The sequence below is a fragment of the Salvelinus sp. IW2-2015 genome, linkage group LG37 (assembly GCF_002910315.2).
Source record: "Salvelinus sp. IW2-2015 linkage group LG37, ASM291031v2, whole genome shotgun sequence".
NCBI lineage: Eukaryota > Metazoa > Chordata > Actinopteri > Salmoniformes > Salmonidae > Salvelinus > Salvelinus sp. IW2-2015.
In genome coordinates, this window is record NC_036876.1 from 10,153,241 (window position 1) to 10,169,252 (window position 16,012).

Sequence of the window (16,012 nt, forward strand, 5' to 3'; positions counted from 1 at the left end):
CCATACCTGCTATGTTGTGTCTTTCACATGTGCTGTATTGTGCTATGCTATAGTGGGTTCACAGGTTCATGTCTACACTGTAAATGGTGTGTTTCCTCAAAGAAACAAAAAGGAAAATCAATCTCATCTCACCTGCATGTGAGGAACTAGTTCGTAGAGACAGCGAACCAGGCTGTGGCATACCACAGGGCTCTGTCCCGGGTCCTCTTCATTTTCCTGGTCTTTCTTCTTTTCCTGGTTGTGATCCCCTGGCTGGGGGGGCAGTAGGACCCTGAGGAGGCTGTGTCTGAGCAGAGCGTACTCTGGCAGCCGCTGGGGCTCACAGTACAGGTAGCGGAGGAAGGGGGCCAACATGGTCACGTACGCAGACTCACCCCTACACGTGTTATATGCATGCACACACACGCACAGATAGGGTAAATCTACGTTAAACACACACTTGCACGTCCATGTAGTAAAATGTAACTTTAAAGCAGATTTAAAGTAGATAATATCACGCCTCGAAGAAGAACACAAATCAAACAGGTGAACTAGCTGACAGTCATGTCATGAGTTATGGAGGACGCTCCAGCTGTACGACCAGATGACTTGGACATGTTTGAAGGCCGAGCAGTTCGGCCTCTCCTCTAGTTGGTTCGCGGGGCTGGCCAGGGAAGAAAACCCTTTAGCTAACCTGTCAGCGGCCCGCTGGATGAAGTCGTCAATCTCCAGCAGCAGAACGGGCCAGCAGTCAGGACGGTTCTCCAAGACGATGATGTATGGATGGGGGCTGCTCCTGTAACATATTAATTTATTTGTTTGGCTTTGCTTTGGGCTACTGGTAGGTATGCAATCTCTATGGATGTGTGAAGATGAGTTATGTTTGCTCACACGCTGTAAATAAATCAGTAAAATTAGTGTGCGTCCCAAAGCGGCAACCTATTCCTTATGTGGTTCACTACTTTTGACCAGAACACTATGGGCCCTGGTCAAATGAAGTTCACTATGTAGATAATAGGATGGCATATGGGACGCATCCATAGTGTCTTATAACCCCATATGTCTAGGCAGCAAAGACACTTAAATAAACAAATCATTCATAATCAATTATCCCACTTGTTTATCTGTCTTCCTTCGTCTCATTTAGCTGACAAGGCCAATGCAAAGCAATCAAGGTTTCAGGTTTCAAGTCCATGTGAAAAGTGCCGGTCCGCTGGAGTTTAGTTTGAAAGCTAATGCAACACATGCGCATGAACATATAAAAAACAGGGGGAAAAAGACATTTGGATATTAGGTTTCACGTATTCTGTTCCCTTATTTAGATATTTCATTATATTACAGGCCAGTGGGTAATAGTGTAGATATTAGGGCCACTTCGTTGTGCTCAAAGTCTTTCCCTGAATGAGTGTGAGTCTAGCAGAAGCCAGGCCTTGAAGAAGGGTGTGACTGACTGATGCATCTGGGCCTCATCGACTAAGAGTTTCTCAGGCAAATGTTCTTCTGAATAACTTAATGTTGAGGTCAAAGGCTGTTTACACAGCCACCCTAAATCAGATTTTCTTTCTATATCCGATATCTCTTTCTGACCCTCCACACACAGTTTTACATGTGACCCATATCAGATTTGCGCATTCACACTGACGTAGCATTTGAAGTAGCACGCAGATGCAATGCTCATTTCCCGTCCCTGTTCCTTAAAAAGTTGGTGGTTGTCATGCTAACGGCAGGTTATGTGCAATAAGATACACGTCAGAGCAAAAAAAAAATCTGATATGAGCGTCCTGACAGAGGGTTTGTATCAGAATTGAGATCCACATATGGAAGTGGTATAAATTGGAAGTCAAAAGATCAGATTCCATGTGGGTTTTTGTTGTTGTTAATGTTTACACATTTTACATTTTAAACAGTTTAGATAGGTATCAGATATGCAAATAATTGCCAAAAGACCTGAATTGGACTGCTGCATAAACGCAACTAACATCCTAAAATGACCACAGAACTCTGAATTAGGTCAGATATCAGTCAGCAGCTTAATCTTGTCACAAAATTGTTTCACTGAGACGTGACCTATCCATCAAACAATATATAGTCACATTTAGATGTAGTAATTAGCTAAGAATCTGTCTTAGTTGGAAACAAGCCAAATAGTCTTAATATAGGGCTTTTACTTTTTAGTCCATCTTAAAACAGATATTTTGTTGTCATGCTGAGCCTTAAAAATGGGCATAACCAGAGGCTTTCAAATTTCTTCGGTCTACAAAGCTGTGTAACTTGGCAGACGAGTTCTTCTTCTGACCTGCCCAAAGTGTACATAGATTCCTCCAGGACAATGGATCCACTTCTGACCACCAAGCTTCAGAAAGGTTGATGTAGGCAAGTCCTATGCCTCAAGCTAAGGCTAATGGAGTTTAGGCCGACAAGAAAGCAGCTCACATAGGAAACCTCTCTACCCAACAAAGTCCATGGCAATGCCTTTAAATGGCCTGGCTGTCATTGTAACAGGATCTTGCCTTATCTACTGTCAGACTGGACAACAAAAGAGAGGGGGCACAAAAAACATTACGAGGAGGCCAAAGCCAAAGAAGCCTCTTCCGAGGCTAATGCCTGCCCTCGCCCCTCCTCCCAGTCTTCCCCCTGCCACCTGGGGGTTGGGGCAGGGCTGGCGTCAGGCAGACTGTGCCCAGGCTAAGATCTGGCCACCGGCCGACTGGCGAACAGAGGGGCTGTGGTGCTCCTGGTCCCAACAATCCACAATGATGTTCAATTAGGTCAGAAAAGGAGCTCCAGTCCTGATTCTGGCAGAGTAGTTGTAAGAGGGAAATGGTTGACTGTCTTAGTGGTTAAAGAAAAGTAGGTAAACTCTGAACACCGGTGGAGCTGAAGAGGGCAAAGGCTCTTTTATGAAAAGTGATTCAAGGATTACAATAACGAGGATATAGCATCCCACTCTTTAGAATCTGAATGAGTAAACCAACCTGAAGTCTACATTTCAAGAGAGATTGGACATGGCCTTTGAACAAGACAAAGGCCCAGGTTAAAACAACACACTTGTGGCAGGGGGACATTGCCTGCAGACAGACAGGCGTGATTCTGACCACTGCCCCACGTCAATCATTGCACGCGCCACTGAGTGCCTCCAACACTGGAGGAAGGACGTCTCTCTCTCTCTCTCCCTCTCCCTCTCCCTCTCTCTCGTGTGACTGACCAGCTTGCCTGCCACAGTCTCTTGCGGAACAAAGCATCCCCCTTCCTTTACCTCCCCCTTCCCCTTCCCTCCACGTCCCATGCCGTAATCTGTCTGACTATCTCTCTATCCCTCTCCTCAGGTTCCCCGTGGTTCGTCTCAACCTCCAGTTCAATGCGGCCTATCCATCAGGCCTTCTTTCTCTCCAGACAGGCCAGACAGACCCACCATTACCTGCTTTCACAGCCAGACAATGGAGGGAGCAGGAAGCCGACAAGACTGACCTTGCTACCTTGCCATTGTTGAACTGCAAGTTCATTGGCAGTGGCAGAATAAAGGGCGCTGGGTTGGAGGGTAACAGGGCTTTAAAATCAAAGTTTGTCGTCTTCAGATTTTAAAAGTGGTCTGAAGTCCACATCCCACACCATTGGTTGTGTAGATACACTATACCAGGCTATATGGCTGAAGTTATAATGAATAGAAAAGATTTGGAAATTAGATAGTGTTCATCTTTTCCATTCATTTGTGATTGAGGCAAACAGCTGGATCTAGCCCACATAACAGATGGCGTGCAACATGAACACACCTCCCCCATTAGACCAGTTAGGACACGTGTCAAACTCCTTCCACAGAGGGCCGAGTGTCTGCGGGTTTTCACGCCACCCTTGTACTTGATAGATTAATAAAGTCATTAATTAGTAAGGAACTCCCCTGACCAGGTTGTCTATGTCCAAAAACCCGCAGACACCGTCCCTTTACAGCTAGAATCCTTAAATACAGCATTTTATTCATAAAAAAAAAAAAATTATAAATGAAGGATAAATACCCATTTATTCTTGAAGAATAAATCAAAGTTTGTCACGTGCACCAAATACCGAATGATAAGGGTAGCAATTTCACAATGCAAAGTGATTTTTCCTCCCCAAGATAAAGTTTCTTTCCAACTTTGTAACCTCAAATCAAATCAAAGTTTATTTGTCACGTGCGCCAAAAACAACAGTGAAATGCTTACTTACAGGCTCTAACCAACAGTGCAAAAAAGGTATTAGGTGAGCAATAGGTAAGTAAAGAAATAAAAACAGTAAAAATACAGTGAAAAATAACAGCAGCGAGGCTATATACAGTAGCGAGGCTACATACAGGCACCGGTTAGTCGGGCTGATTGAGGTAGTATGTACATGTAGATATGGTTAAAGTGACTATGCATATATGATGAACAGAGAGTAGCAGTAGCGTAAAATATACTTGTCTTATGAGTTTAGTTAAACTGCTGTATCCTATCAGAACCCAAAATATAATTTTGTTTTACTCCAAAGTTTGTAAACAAACACTGTATAGCCTCAAAACATGGTTCAAACTATAATGTTGATATAATGGATGGTCAGTCCTTGCATCCATAGCTTTGTCTATGAATTTGAGAGCAGTTACATTTCTCCAGCTCCATCTCTTAGTTGTTTTTTACAAAACAGGGATGGGGAGAACACTTTGTTACTGTTATAATTAAGGATTCTAACTTTAACTGCCCAATTAACTTTGAACTGTCCTTTTAAGAACCCACCAGTCTGGCAATGTGTGCAGGTTACGCTGACTCCCAGATGAACTCAGATCACACAAAAGGAGGTGGGGGTTGGGGTGAGGGAGACACGACAGGGCCTCACCGGGAGAAATGTATACAAGCTTTAGTGCCACACCAAGTCGGAATCGGAAATCGTCGGACGCCCAGGAGATGCAGCTGAATTGAAGCCCGTCTGGTTGGGTGGGACCGACAAGGTTATGGGGACAGACAGACAGATACAGGACGTGATCCTGGGAGAATGTCGCTCGTTTTCGCACCGGACCGCCTGAACACCCCCTCCTTCTGGTCCCGCTGGGTAGTTAAGTGGCTTAGTGTCTCTGTGGAAGATTGAGCGGAGCAGCGGCGGGCAGACGGTCAACAATGGGCACCTAGTGGGCATTCTTCATTAATCCCGCAGCATTTACAATCGCCCGGCAGAGCCAGGCGCATCCACCAATGGCGGAGCGGGGCTGTCGGCCCGGCGGCTCCACCCTGCTGCCCCAGGCACATTCATCTTCTCACCAGGGAATGACAGGGAGTGAGACGGAGAAGAGATGTAAAGAAGGGGAAAAGGTAACAATAAAATGGAGGGAAATATAGAGGAAGGGGGGAGGTATAGAAAGAGAGATACAGGTATGGTGTGAGAAAACAAGAGGGATGGAGAAAGATAGAGAAAAGATAGGCCTAGCTTGCATCTGTGTCTTTTTACCCAACACTCTGTAACTGATTTCGGGGGCCCCAGGATCTTGGCAGAGGTCCACATCAAAGACTGGGGTAGGGAAAACGAGGACAGGGGAGGGGGAGGATTCTCTCTACAGGCTTTGAGAAAAGCATCAATTTCTGCCCTGGATATACAGTAGCTAAGAGTTGTGTACATTTTACAATTACATTTTTGCCATCTAGCAGACGCTGTTATTTAGAGAAACCTACAGTAGTGAGTGCATACATTTTCATACTTCACTTCATACTGGTCTCCCATGGGAGAGTTGTGTGCTGGCTAGGTGGCTCAAGGTGCAGCCTACTACATGGCTGCTCAGATCACTATTGAAGCATCTAGTGGCTGTAGACGCTGGCCCTTTTGTACTCTGACGCGATTCGACCCTACCCCCCCCCCAACTCATGTACCTCATTCCTGACACCTTAAGTGACGGCTGAGGTGTCATGATACATGGTTCATCACTCCACTATGAAATTAAATCAGAGCTGGGCCTTAACAGCCCATCGGTGTAGGTTGATGTTACCCAAATGAGATATTAATCATTATCAGCAGGATGGCTCAGCCAGAGGACAATCCTATGGAAGGGGTCGGTATACTAACTTCCTAGCATTTCTCCACAGGGAAATAATTCTATGCTTCCCAAATTAAACCCTATAGTGCACTACTTTTGACCAGCCCTGGTTAAAAGTGGTGCACTAAGGAATAGGGTGGCATTTGGAACGCAGTCATGATCTACAGCCCCATAATTGCAGTAGAAGGCAAAGTACTCCCATATTACTATGATATCATCACAGCATTTCTACTGCTGTACAAAAGACTAAGACATACTCCGAGTTGATATTCACGTAATAAGGAATTCCCCTCGACCACAACTTGGAGGAAACAAACATTCTTTCCCATTCACCCCCATGGTAAAATATGTTTGGGTTACACAGAATGAGAGAGAAAACATCCCAAACGCTGCCGTGTTGTTCAATGTACATGTAACCAGGTCAAAAATCCTGTGAGAAGAGGCTTCAGGCTATTCGGCGTGGGAGAGTGGGAAATGTGGGGACCCTGTGTCCAAGTAGCTATGTGTGTGGAAAAGATTTAATCACAGGTAAGACATTTAACTAGTTTAGTATAGCCCATGTGTAACTCCACTCACTACTTGTAACTGTATAGTCTGTTAGTTTGTGTCATTGGTTTTGGCTAGCTTAAATGTTCCAGTCGGTAGCTAGCTGGCTTGCACTCACTCATGTGGCTGCTAGCACCTTCATGAAAATGGGAATGAGGGAAGCCCTACAATATAGTGTTTTTCTAAGTAGTGTGAACTCTCTGGAGCAGGCAACGTTGAAAAGGAATCTTTATACATGTTGTACTTTTCTTAAATGTAGTTTTGTAATTGACTAAAACAAGGAGACAACAAGATAACTGCGTTTGAAAAGTGTCAAGTTTCTACTGTGAGCCAATGGTGTAACCTAGGTAACCACAGGTTGTTTTCCCCACAGGCGTTCTATCTAATACCGACTGGGACTATTACTACTCAGAAACAGTACTATTGTGACCTCGTTGTAGCATTTCTATGAAAACCCTATAAGACATTAGGCTACTAATGTACTACATCTGTAGCATTTTCATGACTTCATTAGAATCTTAGATTACTATGATGACATCAATGAAGTATTTCCACAACTAAAATAACAACATTGTAGTATTTCCATGACCTTACAGCGGAGTAACTCAGATATTACTACTACAGACGCTATTATGACAATGTTATCATAACCATAGGGGAAAACATAACTACCTCAGATGTTATGACATCACGCTATTATGACCATTACGGATGCTATTCTGACAGGGAGAGGTGTTATGACATGTTTTATTATGACTACTACAAGTTATGACATGTTATTCTGACTACTTTAGATGCTATTATGACCACTACATGTTATTATTACTACAGAAGTCATTCGAAACAACGCTATCGTGACTATCCACAGCTGTTATTACAACAGAACGGTATCATTACCACTGCGGAAAAATGTTATGTTATAATAAGCATTATTATTATTCATTTCATTTGTAAAGCGCTTTTCTCAACCGAAGGCACACAAAATAATAACAACAACAATCCAAAAAACAGCAAACAAATCAACACTATATACAGCTGTCGCCAGAGCCGGAGGACATGAGAACAGAATTAGCAGAGGTCCTTGAAAGCCTTTCTGAACAGCACAGTCTTGAGCTGTGCCTTAAAGGAGGACAGAGACTCTGCAGCCCTAATAGTGTCGGGAAGTGAGTTCCACAGCCTCGAAGCCGCGCAACTGAGAGCCCTGTCACCCGTAGTTATTAAGTCTGCTGCGGGGCTGAAGGGAAACAGAACCGGAGGAGCGACGTGTGCGTGTGGGGCAGGAGGGTCGAATGAGGTCAGACAGGTACTTGGGTCCAGAGTTGTGGATAGCTTCGTCGGTGTGAACCAGGATTTTGTAGTCGATGCGTGAGCATATGGGGAGCCAGTGGAGGTTGAACAGCACTGGAGTGATGTGCTCGCGGGGGAGGTGTGGGTGAGCACGTGAGGAACAGTTCTGGACATATTGTAGCCTGTTAAGGCACTTGGCAGATGCGCCAACAAAAAGGGAGTTACATGGAAAAATTTGACATTGGTCAAACTCTTGATGTGCGCCTCAAACGAGAGCTGACTGTCAAATATCACACCCAGGTTGCGAACCTGATTGGAGGAGAGGACCTTGACATCATCAATATTGAGGCTGTAGCTGCTGATGTTGGTAATGATAGTGCCAATCAGGACGACCTCTGTCTAGTTGCAGTTTGACTGCAGGAAACTCAACTGCATCCATGTTTTGATGTCCTGCAGGCAGCTGACCAGGAGTGCACTGCCATTGGCAGTGTTTGTGGAGACATACAGCTGTGTGTTGTCAGCATAAAAGTGAAAGCCCAGTTCGTGTTTCCTCAAGATGTTCCCAGTGGCAGAATGTGGATACAAAACCGTAGTGGCCCCAGTACGGAGCCTTGAGGGTCCATGTCGGAGCACAACTCTGTCTGATTTACTGGGATCGATGGCTACAAACTAGTAGCGATCAGTGAGATAGGACCTGAACCAGTCCAAGACAGTGTCTGACAGGCCCTTCTCCATGCAGTCTAGCAGGATGGCATGGCTGACCGTGTTGAATCCTGCACTGAGGTCCAGCAGTCAGAGGATGCTCGCAACCCCAGAGCCAGCATTCACGAGGTCATTAGTGACCCTTACCAGGGCAGTCTAAGTACTGTGTCTAGCTCTGAAACCCAACTGGAAGGGCTCAAGTAGGTGGCCAGGTGGCTTTGGAGTTGGCTACAAACAGCACGTTTGAGGAGCTTACTCAGGAAGGGCAGGTTGGAAATAGGCCTTTAGTTCTGGAAGTTGTCATGGTCAGATCCAGGCTTTTTAAGTACTGGTGTGACTGCGGACAGTTTGAGCTGAATGAGGGACACACCCAGTGATGAGGGACTTGTTGATCATTTCTGTGAAGATAAACTCCAGAGCAGGTAAGCAGGTCTTGACAAGGGAGGTGGTGATAGGGTCAAGTAAGCAAGTGGTGGGCCTCTTTGTCCTAACCAGCTTGGTTGCATCAGCTGCAGTGACTGTGGTGAAGGTGGAGAACCTTGACTCAGGGAGCATAGGACTTGGTAGCTCAACTAAAGAGGCTTGGGAGGTCAGGAAGGTGCTATTCATGTTTTAAAGTTTGCTTTGGAAGAAGCACAAGTATTGATTGCACCGTTCTGGGAAGGCTGAGGTAGCACAATTGTTCACAGGTTGGAGGTAGGGCTGTTATGGTGACCGTATTACCGCCACATCGGCGGGCACGAGTCATGATCGCAGTCAATTTCTACGTTACCGTTTAGTCGCGGTAATTAGGCTTCTCCAAGCTCTGATGCTGCTGCTGGTCATTAGTAGCCTACCAAACATGATAACATGCTAACCACCTGGTACCCAGCACTCTATTGTCCCTTTAATCACTCTGACATCAATGCAAATGTAATCGAAAATGTAATCAAACACTTCATGAGAACCCACTAGCTCATGTTACGCAACATTTCTATAGACTATGCAATTTGAAAACATAGCTTTGATGGCTTCTATTAAAAAAAAGGAGGATACCATCAGCTTTCTATAGGCTAGGCCTACCATATTTATTTCTCAACTTTCCTAATATTAAGTACTTTGCTTCTCTGTACAACAGGAGTTTAGCCTACCTGGCTGGCATGAAAGGAACCACGGGAAAAGCGTCATCCATTCACTATTTAAGTGCATAGATGACATGTATTTTTTCCCCTGACCCTGTTTTGAGACAGGAACGTGACAATGGTCCATACTAAAATCAAAAACAAATTCTCACATATATTATTTAGTATATGTAAAGAGAACATTAAATCAAGAATAGTCTGATGGGTGACAATAATATTCTATCACTTGTGAATATCCTATCACCAGCTTGAATGCAGTAAGGCAAGAAACAGCGCATGCCTCCCCCCCCCCCCAGACTTTTTCAAAATATAGTTGCACATGTAGCCTAGCCCAGGTGTGTATAGTGGCCAAATGACTTCTTAAAATGAAGCACATTCATTTGCTTTACAATGGGTATAGAGCCTAACTGGCACACACACACATTGCGTGAGCTTCAAGTTCGGGGAAGATCATTTTCACCATAAAAATGCATGCATAATCACATTCGGGGTCACTTTTGAGAATGGTGTTTTCCCGCTAATTGATCGCATTTTGGAACATTCGTACTTATTGCCTACTGCCGTGTGCGCATTGCTGCGCTTATAATACTGAAGAAAGCCAAATAGTTAATCTACATTTTAAGCTAAATGTTCTCATCTGTTGCATCAGCTTCACTGTTTAAATGAACAAGCGAAGCCCACAGCCATAGCCAGACAATGGCCTAACATAAGGACAACCCATAGTATGCTATTCTATTCTTCTGAAATAGATCTAAAGAAAGATGATATGAAGCAAATGTAGTCTAAAAATAAATAATGGTGTAGGCTATATTAAATGGATTTATTAGATGTTGTAAAATGTAGATGTTCCAAAGGTCTGCATCAGTGGCTTGTAGTCTATGTGTGGAAGCCAGGAGATGCTAAATGTGTTTATGTTAATTAACGATCAATTACCGTGAGACCGGCAGTTATTTGCTTGACAATCACCGGCTGACAACATTTCATGACCGCCACAGCCCTAGTTGGAGGAGCTTGCTCACAGTAGAGAACAGCACCCGGGACTTACCACTGCTGTTGCTGATCAGTTGGGAATAGTAGGATGTCCGAGCTGCATTTATGGTGTGTTGGTATTCTTGCTGATGTTGCTCATAAACTCATAAAATCCTGTTTTCAAGACCCTGTCTTTCAAAGACAATTTGTAAAAATCCAAATAACTTCACAGATCTTCATTGTAAAGGGGTTAAACACGGTTTCCCATGCTTGTTCAATGAACCATAAACAATTAATGAACATGCACCTGTGGAACGGTCGTTAAGACACAGCTTACAGACGTTCGGCAATTAAGGTCACAGTTATGAAAACTTAGGACACTAAAGAAGCCTTTCTACTGACTCTGAAAAACACCAAAAGAAAGATGCCCAGGGTCCCTGCTCATCTGCGTGAACGTGCCTTAGGCATGCTGCAAGGAGGCATGAGGACTGCAGATGTGGCAGCCATAGCCATAGCCAATAAACTGCAATGTCCGTACTGTGAGACTCCTAAGACAACGTAACAGGGAGACAGGACGGACAGCTGATCATCCTCGCAGTGGCAGACCACGTGTAACAACACCTGCACAGGATCGGAGCGTCCGAACATCACATCTGCGGGACAGGTACAGGATGGCAACAACACCTGCTCGAGTTACACCAGGAACGCACAATCCCTCCATCAGTGCTCAGACTGTCCGCAATAGGCTGAGAGAGGCTGGACTGAGGGCTTGTAGGCCTGTTGTAAGGCAGGTCCTCACCAGACATCACAGGAAACAACGTCGCCTATGGGCACAAACCAGACAGGACTGGCAAAAAGTGCTCTTCACTGACAAGTCGCGATTTTGTCACACCAGGGGTGATGGTCGGATTCGCATTTATCGTCGAAGGAATGAGCGTTACACTGAGGCCTGTACTCTGGAGCGGGATTGATTTGGAGGTGGAGGGTCTGTCATGGTCTGGGGCGGTGTGTCACAGCATCATCGGACTGAGCTTGTTGTCATTGCAGGCAATCTCAACGCTGTGTGTTACAGGGAAGACATCCTCCTCCCACATGTGGTACCCTTCCTGCAGGCTCATCCTGACATGACCCTCCAGCATGACAATGTCACCAGCCATACTGCTCATTCTGTGCGTGATTTCCTGCAAGACAGGAATGTCAGTGTTCTGCCATGGCCAGCGAAGAGCCCGGATCTCAATCCCATTGAGCACGTCTGGGACCTGTTGGATCGGAGGGTGAGGGCTAGGGCCAATCCCCCCAGAAATGTCCGGGAACTTGCAAATACCTTGGTGGAAGAGTGGGGTAACATCTCACAGCAAGAACTGGCAAATCTGGTGCAGTCCATGAGGAGGAGATGCACAGCAGTACTTAATGCAGCTGGTGACCACACCAGATACTGACTGTTTCTTTTGATATTAACCCCCCCTTTGTTCAGGGACACATTATTCTATTTCTGTTAGTCACGTCTGTGGAACTTGTTCAGTTTGTCTCAGTTGTTGAATCTTGTTATGTTCATACACATATTAAGTTTGCTGAAAATAAACGCAGTTGACAGTGAGGACGTTTATTTTTTGCTGAGTTTACATCTGCGCATGTACAGTTAGCCTAGTTTTCTTATACGGTTGTTCTAGACGACGGACAGTTGCTTTGAAAGAGCGTCGCTCTTCAGTGTACCAGGGAGGCGATTTGGAGAAAGACACCATAAAAGGTTTTCAAAGGAGCAACTTCATCCAGTATGGAGGCCAAGGCAGTGTTGTATTAAGCCAGAGTCAGTAACTGGCAGGTAGAGATCGATTTAGTAAGCTGGCCAGTGTTAACCGTTTTCAGACTTCTAAACTGAATGGAGCGTTTCTTGGGCCGAATGAGTAGAGGAATAGCTAGGGTGAAGGTGATGAGTTTATGGTCAGACAGCACTGACACATTTCCTTCCAATTTGGCGAGACGCCTGTGGAGACCAGGTCCAGTTTATGGCCTTTCTTGTGGATAGCAAAGTCCACGTGTTGTTGGTGTCCAAAGTTGTCCAGGACATCCGCCAGGCCGGTAGAGAGACTGCAGTCAGGGGAGTCGACATGTATGTTGAAATCACCAAGCACTAGCATAGCATGGGCTCAGGGGTATTAGTAGCTCAGATAGTTCAGCAGGAAAGTTAGGGAGGCCAACAAATTAACACAGACAGTACTGATACAGAGCCATTGATCTTGAAAGGCATTCATTCAAAACATGACAGCTGGTACTGCAGTAAAATCACAGTGCTGTCAGTCCTGCAAATTACAGCCAATCCGCCACCCTGTCCGGATGTGCGAGGACAGTCCAGGTAGGTGTAGCCAGATGGAGGGAATTTGTGGAGGGATATGTACTCATTGGGCTGATGCCAAGTCTCAGTGAGAAAGAGAATGTCTAGACCTCTATCAGTGATGATACCATTCAGTCGTAAACCTTTGTTGTTTATGGACCTTGACATTAAAAGCCCCAGTTGTGCATGATGTACTGCTTGGATTACGAGTGCACACACCAGACTTTTTTGTTAATTAGTCTCCTACCGACCCGTCATCTGCATTTTTCCCGCAAGATCCCGTCTTGCTTAAGGCTGTTGCTCAGCTCCCTGCACAGGGTTGTTTTAATATGTTAAAAACTTCTGAGAAAATCTTGGGTGTAGTGAGTGATAGTTGCTTCCATTTCTGTATCTTTTGCTCCAGCCTTTGGTCCAGTAGATGGGAGATGAAATAAAAAGAGATGAGGATCTGAGCTGGTACTTGAATCCAAACAATTAGCTAGTTGATTGGAGAAGTAGTCAAATACAATATATATATATACAAAAGTATGTGTGGATTCATCTATTTCAGCCACACCCTTTGCTGACAAGTGTATAAAATGAGCACACAGCCATGCATCTTCATAGCCAAACATTGGCAGTAAAATGGCCTTACTGAAGAATGGAATGGCCTTACTGACTTCCAACGTGGCACCGTCATAGGATGCCACCTTTCCAACAAGTTAGTTCATCAAATTTCTGCCCTGCTAGAGCCACCCCGGTCAACTGGAAGTGCTGTTATTGTGAAGTGCAAACATCTAGGTGCAACAATGGCTCAGCCACGAAGTGGTAGGCCACACAAGCTCACAGAACGGGACCGCCGAGTGCTGAAGCGTGTAAAAAAAAGTCTGTCCTCAGTTGTAACACTCACTACCGAGTTCTAACTGCCTCTGGAAGCAACGACAGCACCAGAACTGTTCGCCAGGAGCTTCATGAAATGGATTTTCATGGCCGACCAGCTTCACACAAGCCTAAGATCACCATGCACAATGCCAAGTGTCGGCTGGAGTGGTGTAAAGCTCGCCGCCGTTGGACTCTGGAGCAGGGGAAAAGTGTTCTCTGGAGTGGTGAATCACGCTTCTGGGTTAGGCGGGATACCAGGAGAACGTTACCTGCCCCAATGCATAGTGCCAACTGTAAAGTTTGGTGGAGGAGGAATAATGGTCAGGGGCTGTTTTTCATGGTTTGGGCTAGGCCCCTTAGTTCCAGTGAATGGAAATCTCAATGCTACAGCATACAATGACATTCAAGACGATTCTGTGCTTCCAACTTTGTGGCAACAGGTTGGAAAAGGCACTTTCCTGTTTCAGCATGACAATGTCCCTGAGCACAAAGCGAGGTCCATACAGAAATGGTTTGTCGAGATCGGTGTGGAATCTCATCGAACACCTTTGAGATGAATTGGAACACCGACTGCGAGCCAGGCCTAATCGCCCAACATCAGTGTCTGACCTCAATAATGCTTGTGGCTGAATGGAAGCAAGTCCCCGCAACAATGTTCCAACATCTAGTGGAAAGGCTTCCCAGAAGAGTGGAGGATATTATAGCAGCAAGGGGCTAGGGGGGGGCAACTTCATATTCATGCCCATGATTTTGAAATTAGATGTTCGATGAGCAGGTGTCCACATACACTACATGACCAAAAGTATGTTAACTAATTTAACGTTGTTGGTAACATTTTTAGTTCTGTTCAATACTTGATCAGCTAAAAGTTGATAAAACAATGCACATAGAAAACACTTACAAATAACTAAGGATACATTTGCAGGAGTATACTACCAAGGCTGCCACTATGCGCCATGGCAAGCATGAAATTACCTGAAGGAGTAGTGATAAGTGATGTGGACTCAAAGACCCGCACTCCACTCCAATCAATAGTCTCACACTCAGAACCTAACTTGATGTTATGAATCAAAAGTAGCCTAGACATCTTTCCTCATGTGGTCACAGTAAAGTTGAGAAATAGAGCAATGTGTATGGTCCTATATGGCCCCCAACGTCAGACCACGGGAAATAAAAATAAAAAGTGGACTAACCTGACGGAGCGGGGACAAGTGAAGTGGAATAACCTGATGGACTAGCGACAAGTGAAGTGGACTAACCTGATAGAGTAGGGACAAGTGAAGGGCGTTCCTTTGTCTCGCTGGTCCGCTTGCACCTGGAGAAGCCTTCCTATCACTTTTATCAACCCCTGCACATTCCTGTTCATAAGAAACAGAAAAAAATGAATAAGGCCAGGAGTATAACTAGCAGTTTACAGAAAACCCAGATGGCTTAGTGCTATACTGTGCAGAGGACCTTACAGGGATACTTCGGGATGTTGACAATGACGCCCTGTATATACCTCCCCAGAGTCAGATGAACTTGTGGATACCATTTTTATGTCTGTGTACAATATGAAGGAAGTTAGAGGTAGTTTCGTAAGCCAATGCTAACTAGCGTTAGTTAGCATTGGCTCGCAAAACTTCCTTTAACTTCCTTCATACTGGACAAACTTTGCTGTGGGGTTGTGGAAGCTGTAGTCAGAGATTTAAGCTATCCGATTGGCCAGCGCAGTAGGAGCACTTGATTTAGCTCTCCTGGTCCGCCGGATAGGCAGTTTGTTTCTTCAGACAAATAAAATAGTTCAAAATGGGAACATTTTGCCTATCCAGCGTAGGGCTTCTGAATCAAGTGCACCTACCGACAACAGTAGAAGACTAATAAAAAAAAGACTGGAGCTCAAGGCTTTATCATTGGCTTTTCTACAGAAATGTTTGGTGATAGACTATGAATGCCTTGAAGATTGACTAGTTGATCAGGATCGACCGGTTGGTGACCACTGCAGTAAGAGAAGCACACTGTACACTTGTACAATGATATTAGACGGCGCATGCGATAATATCAGAGATGGGAAAGGTCACAAGCTGTTTGGCGTTCCATTTCCTGCTGCGCTGGCCATTACCTCAGCACGATCAATAGCTCAAAGTCAGCAGTAGCAGCAGCCTGGCGAGTGCCAAAGACAGCGTGTCCCCTCCTCAGTGAAATTAC

General features: G+C 45.1%; 1 protein-coding gene across 3 annotated transcripts in view; it reads right to left on the reverse strand.

Annotated features, from left to right (window-relative positions):
* focad (focadhesin) overlaps positions 1-16,012 on the reverse strand; it is an 85,811-nt gene that overhangs the window by 61,298 nt on the left and 8,501 nt on the right. For all 3 annotated transcript variants that reach the window (XM_023982429.2, XM_023982430.2, XM_023982428.2), the window contains exons 5-7: positions 15,085-15,183; positions 674-775; positions 133-376 (exon numbers count right to left, since the gene is read on the reverse strand). In XM_023982429.2, coding sequence (XP_023838197.1) covers positions 133-376; positions 674-775; positions 15,085-15,183 — 445 coding nt within the window. The remainder of the gene's footprint in view (positions 1-132; positions 377-673; positions 776-15,084; positions 15,184-16,012) is intronic.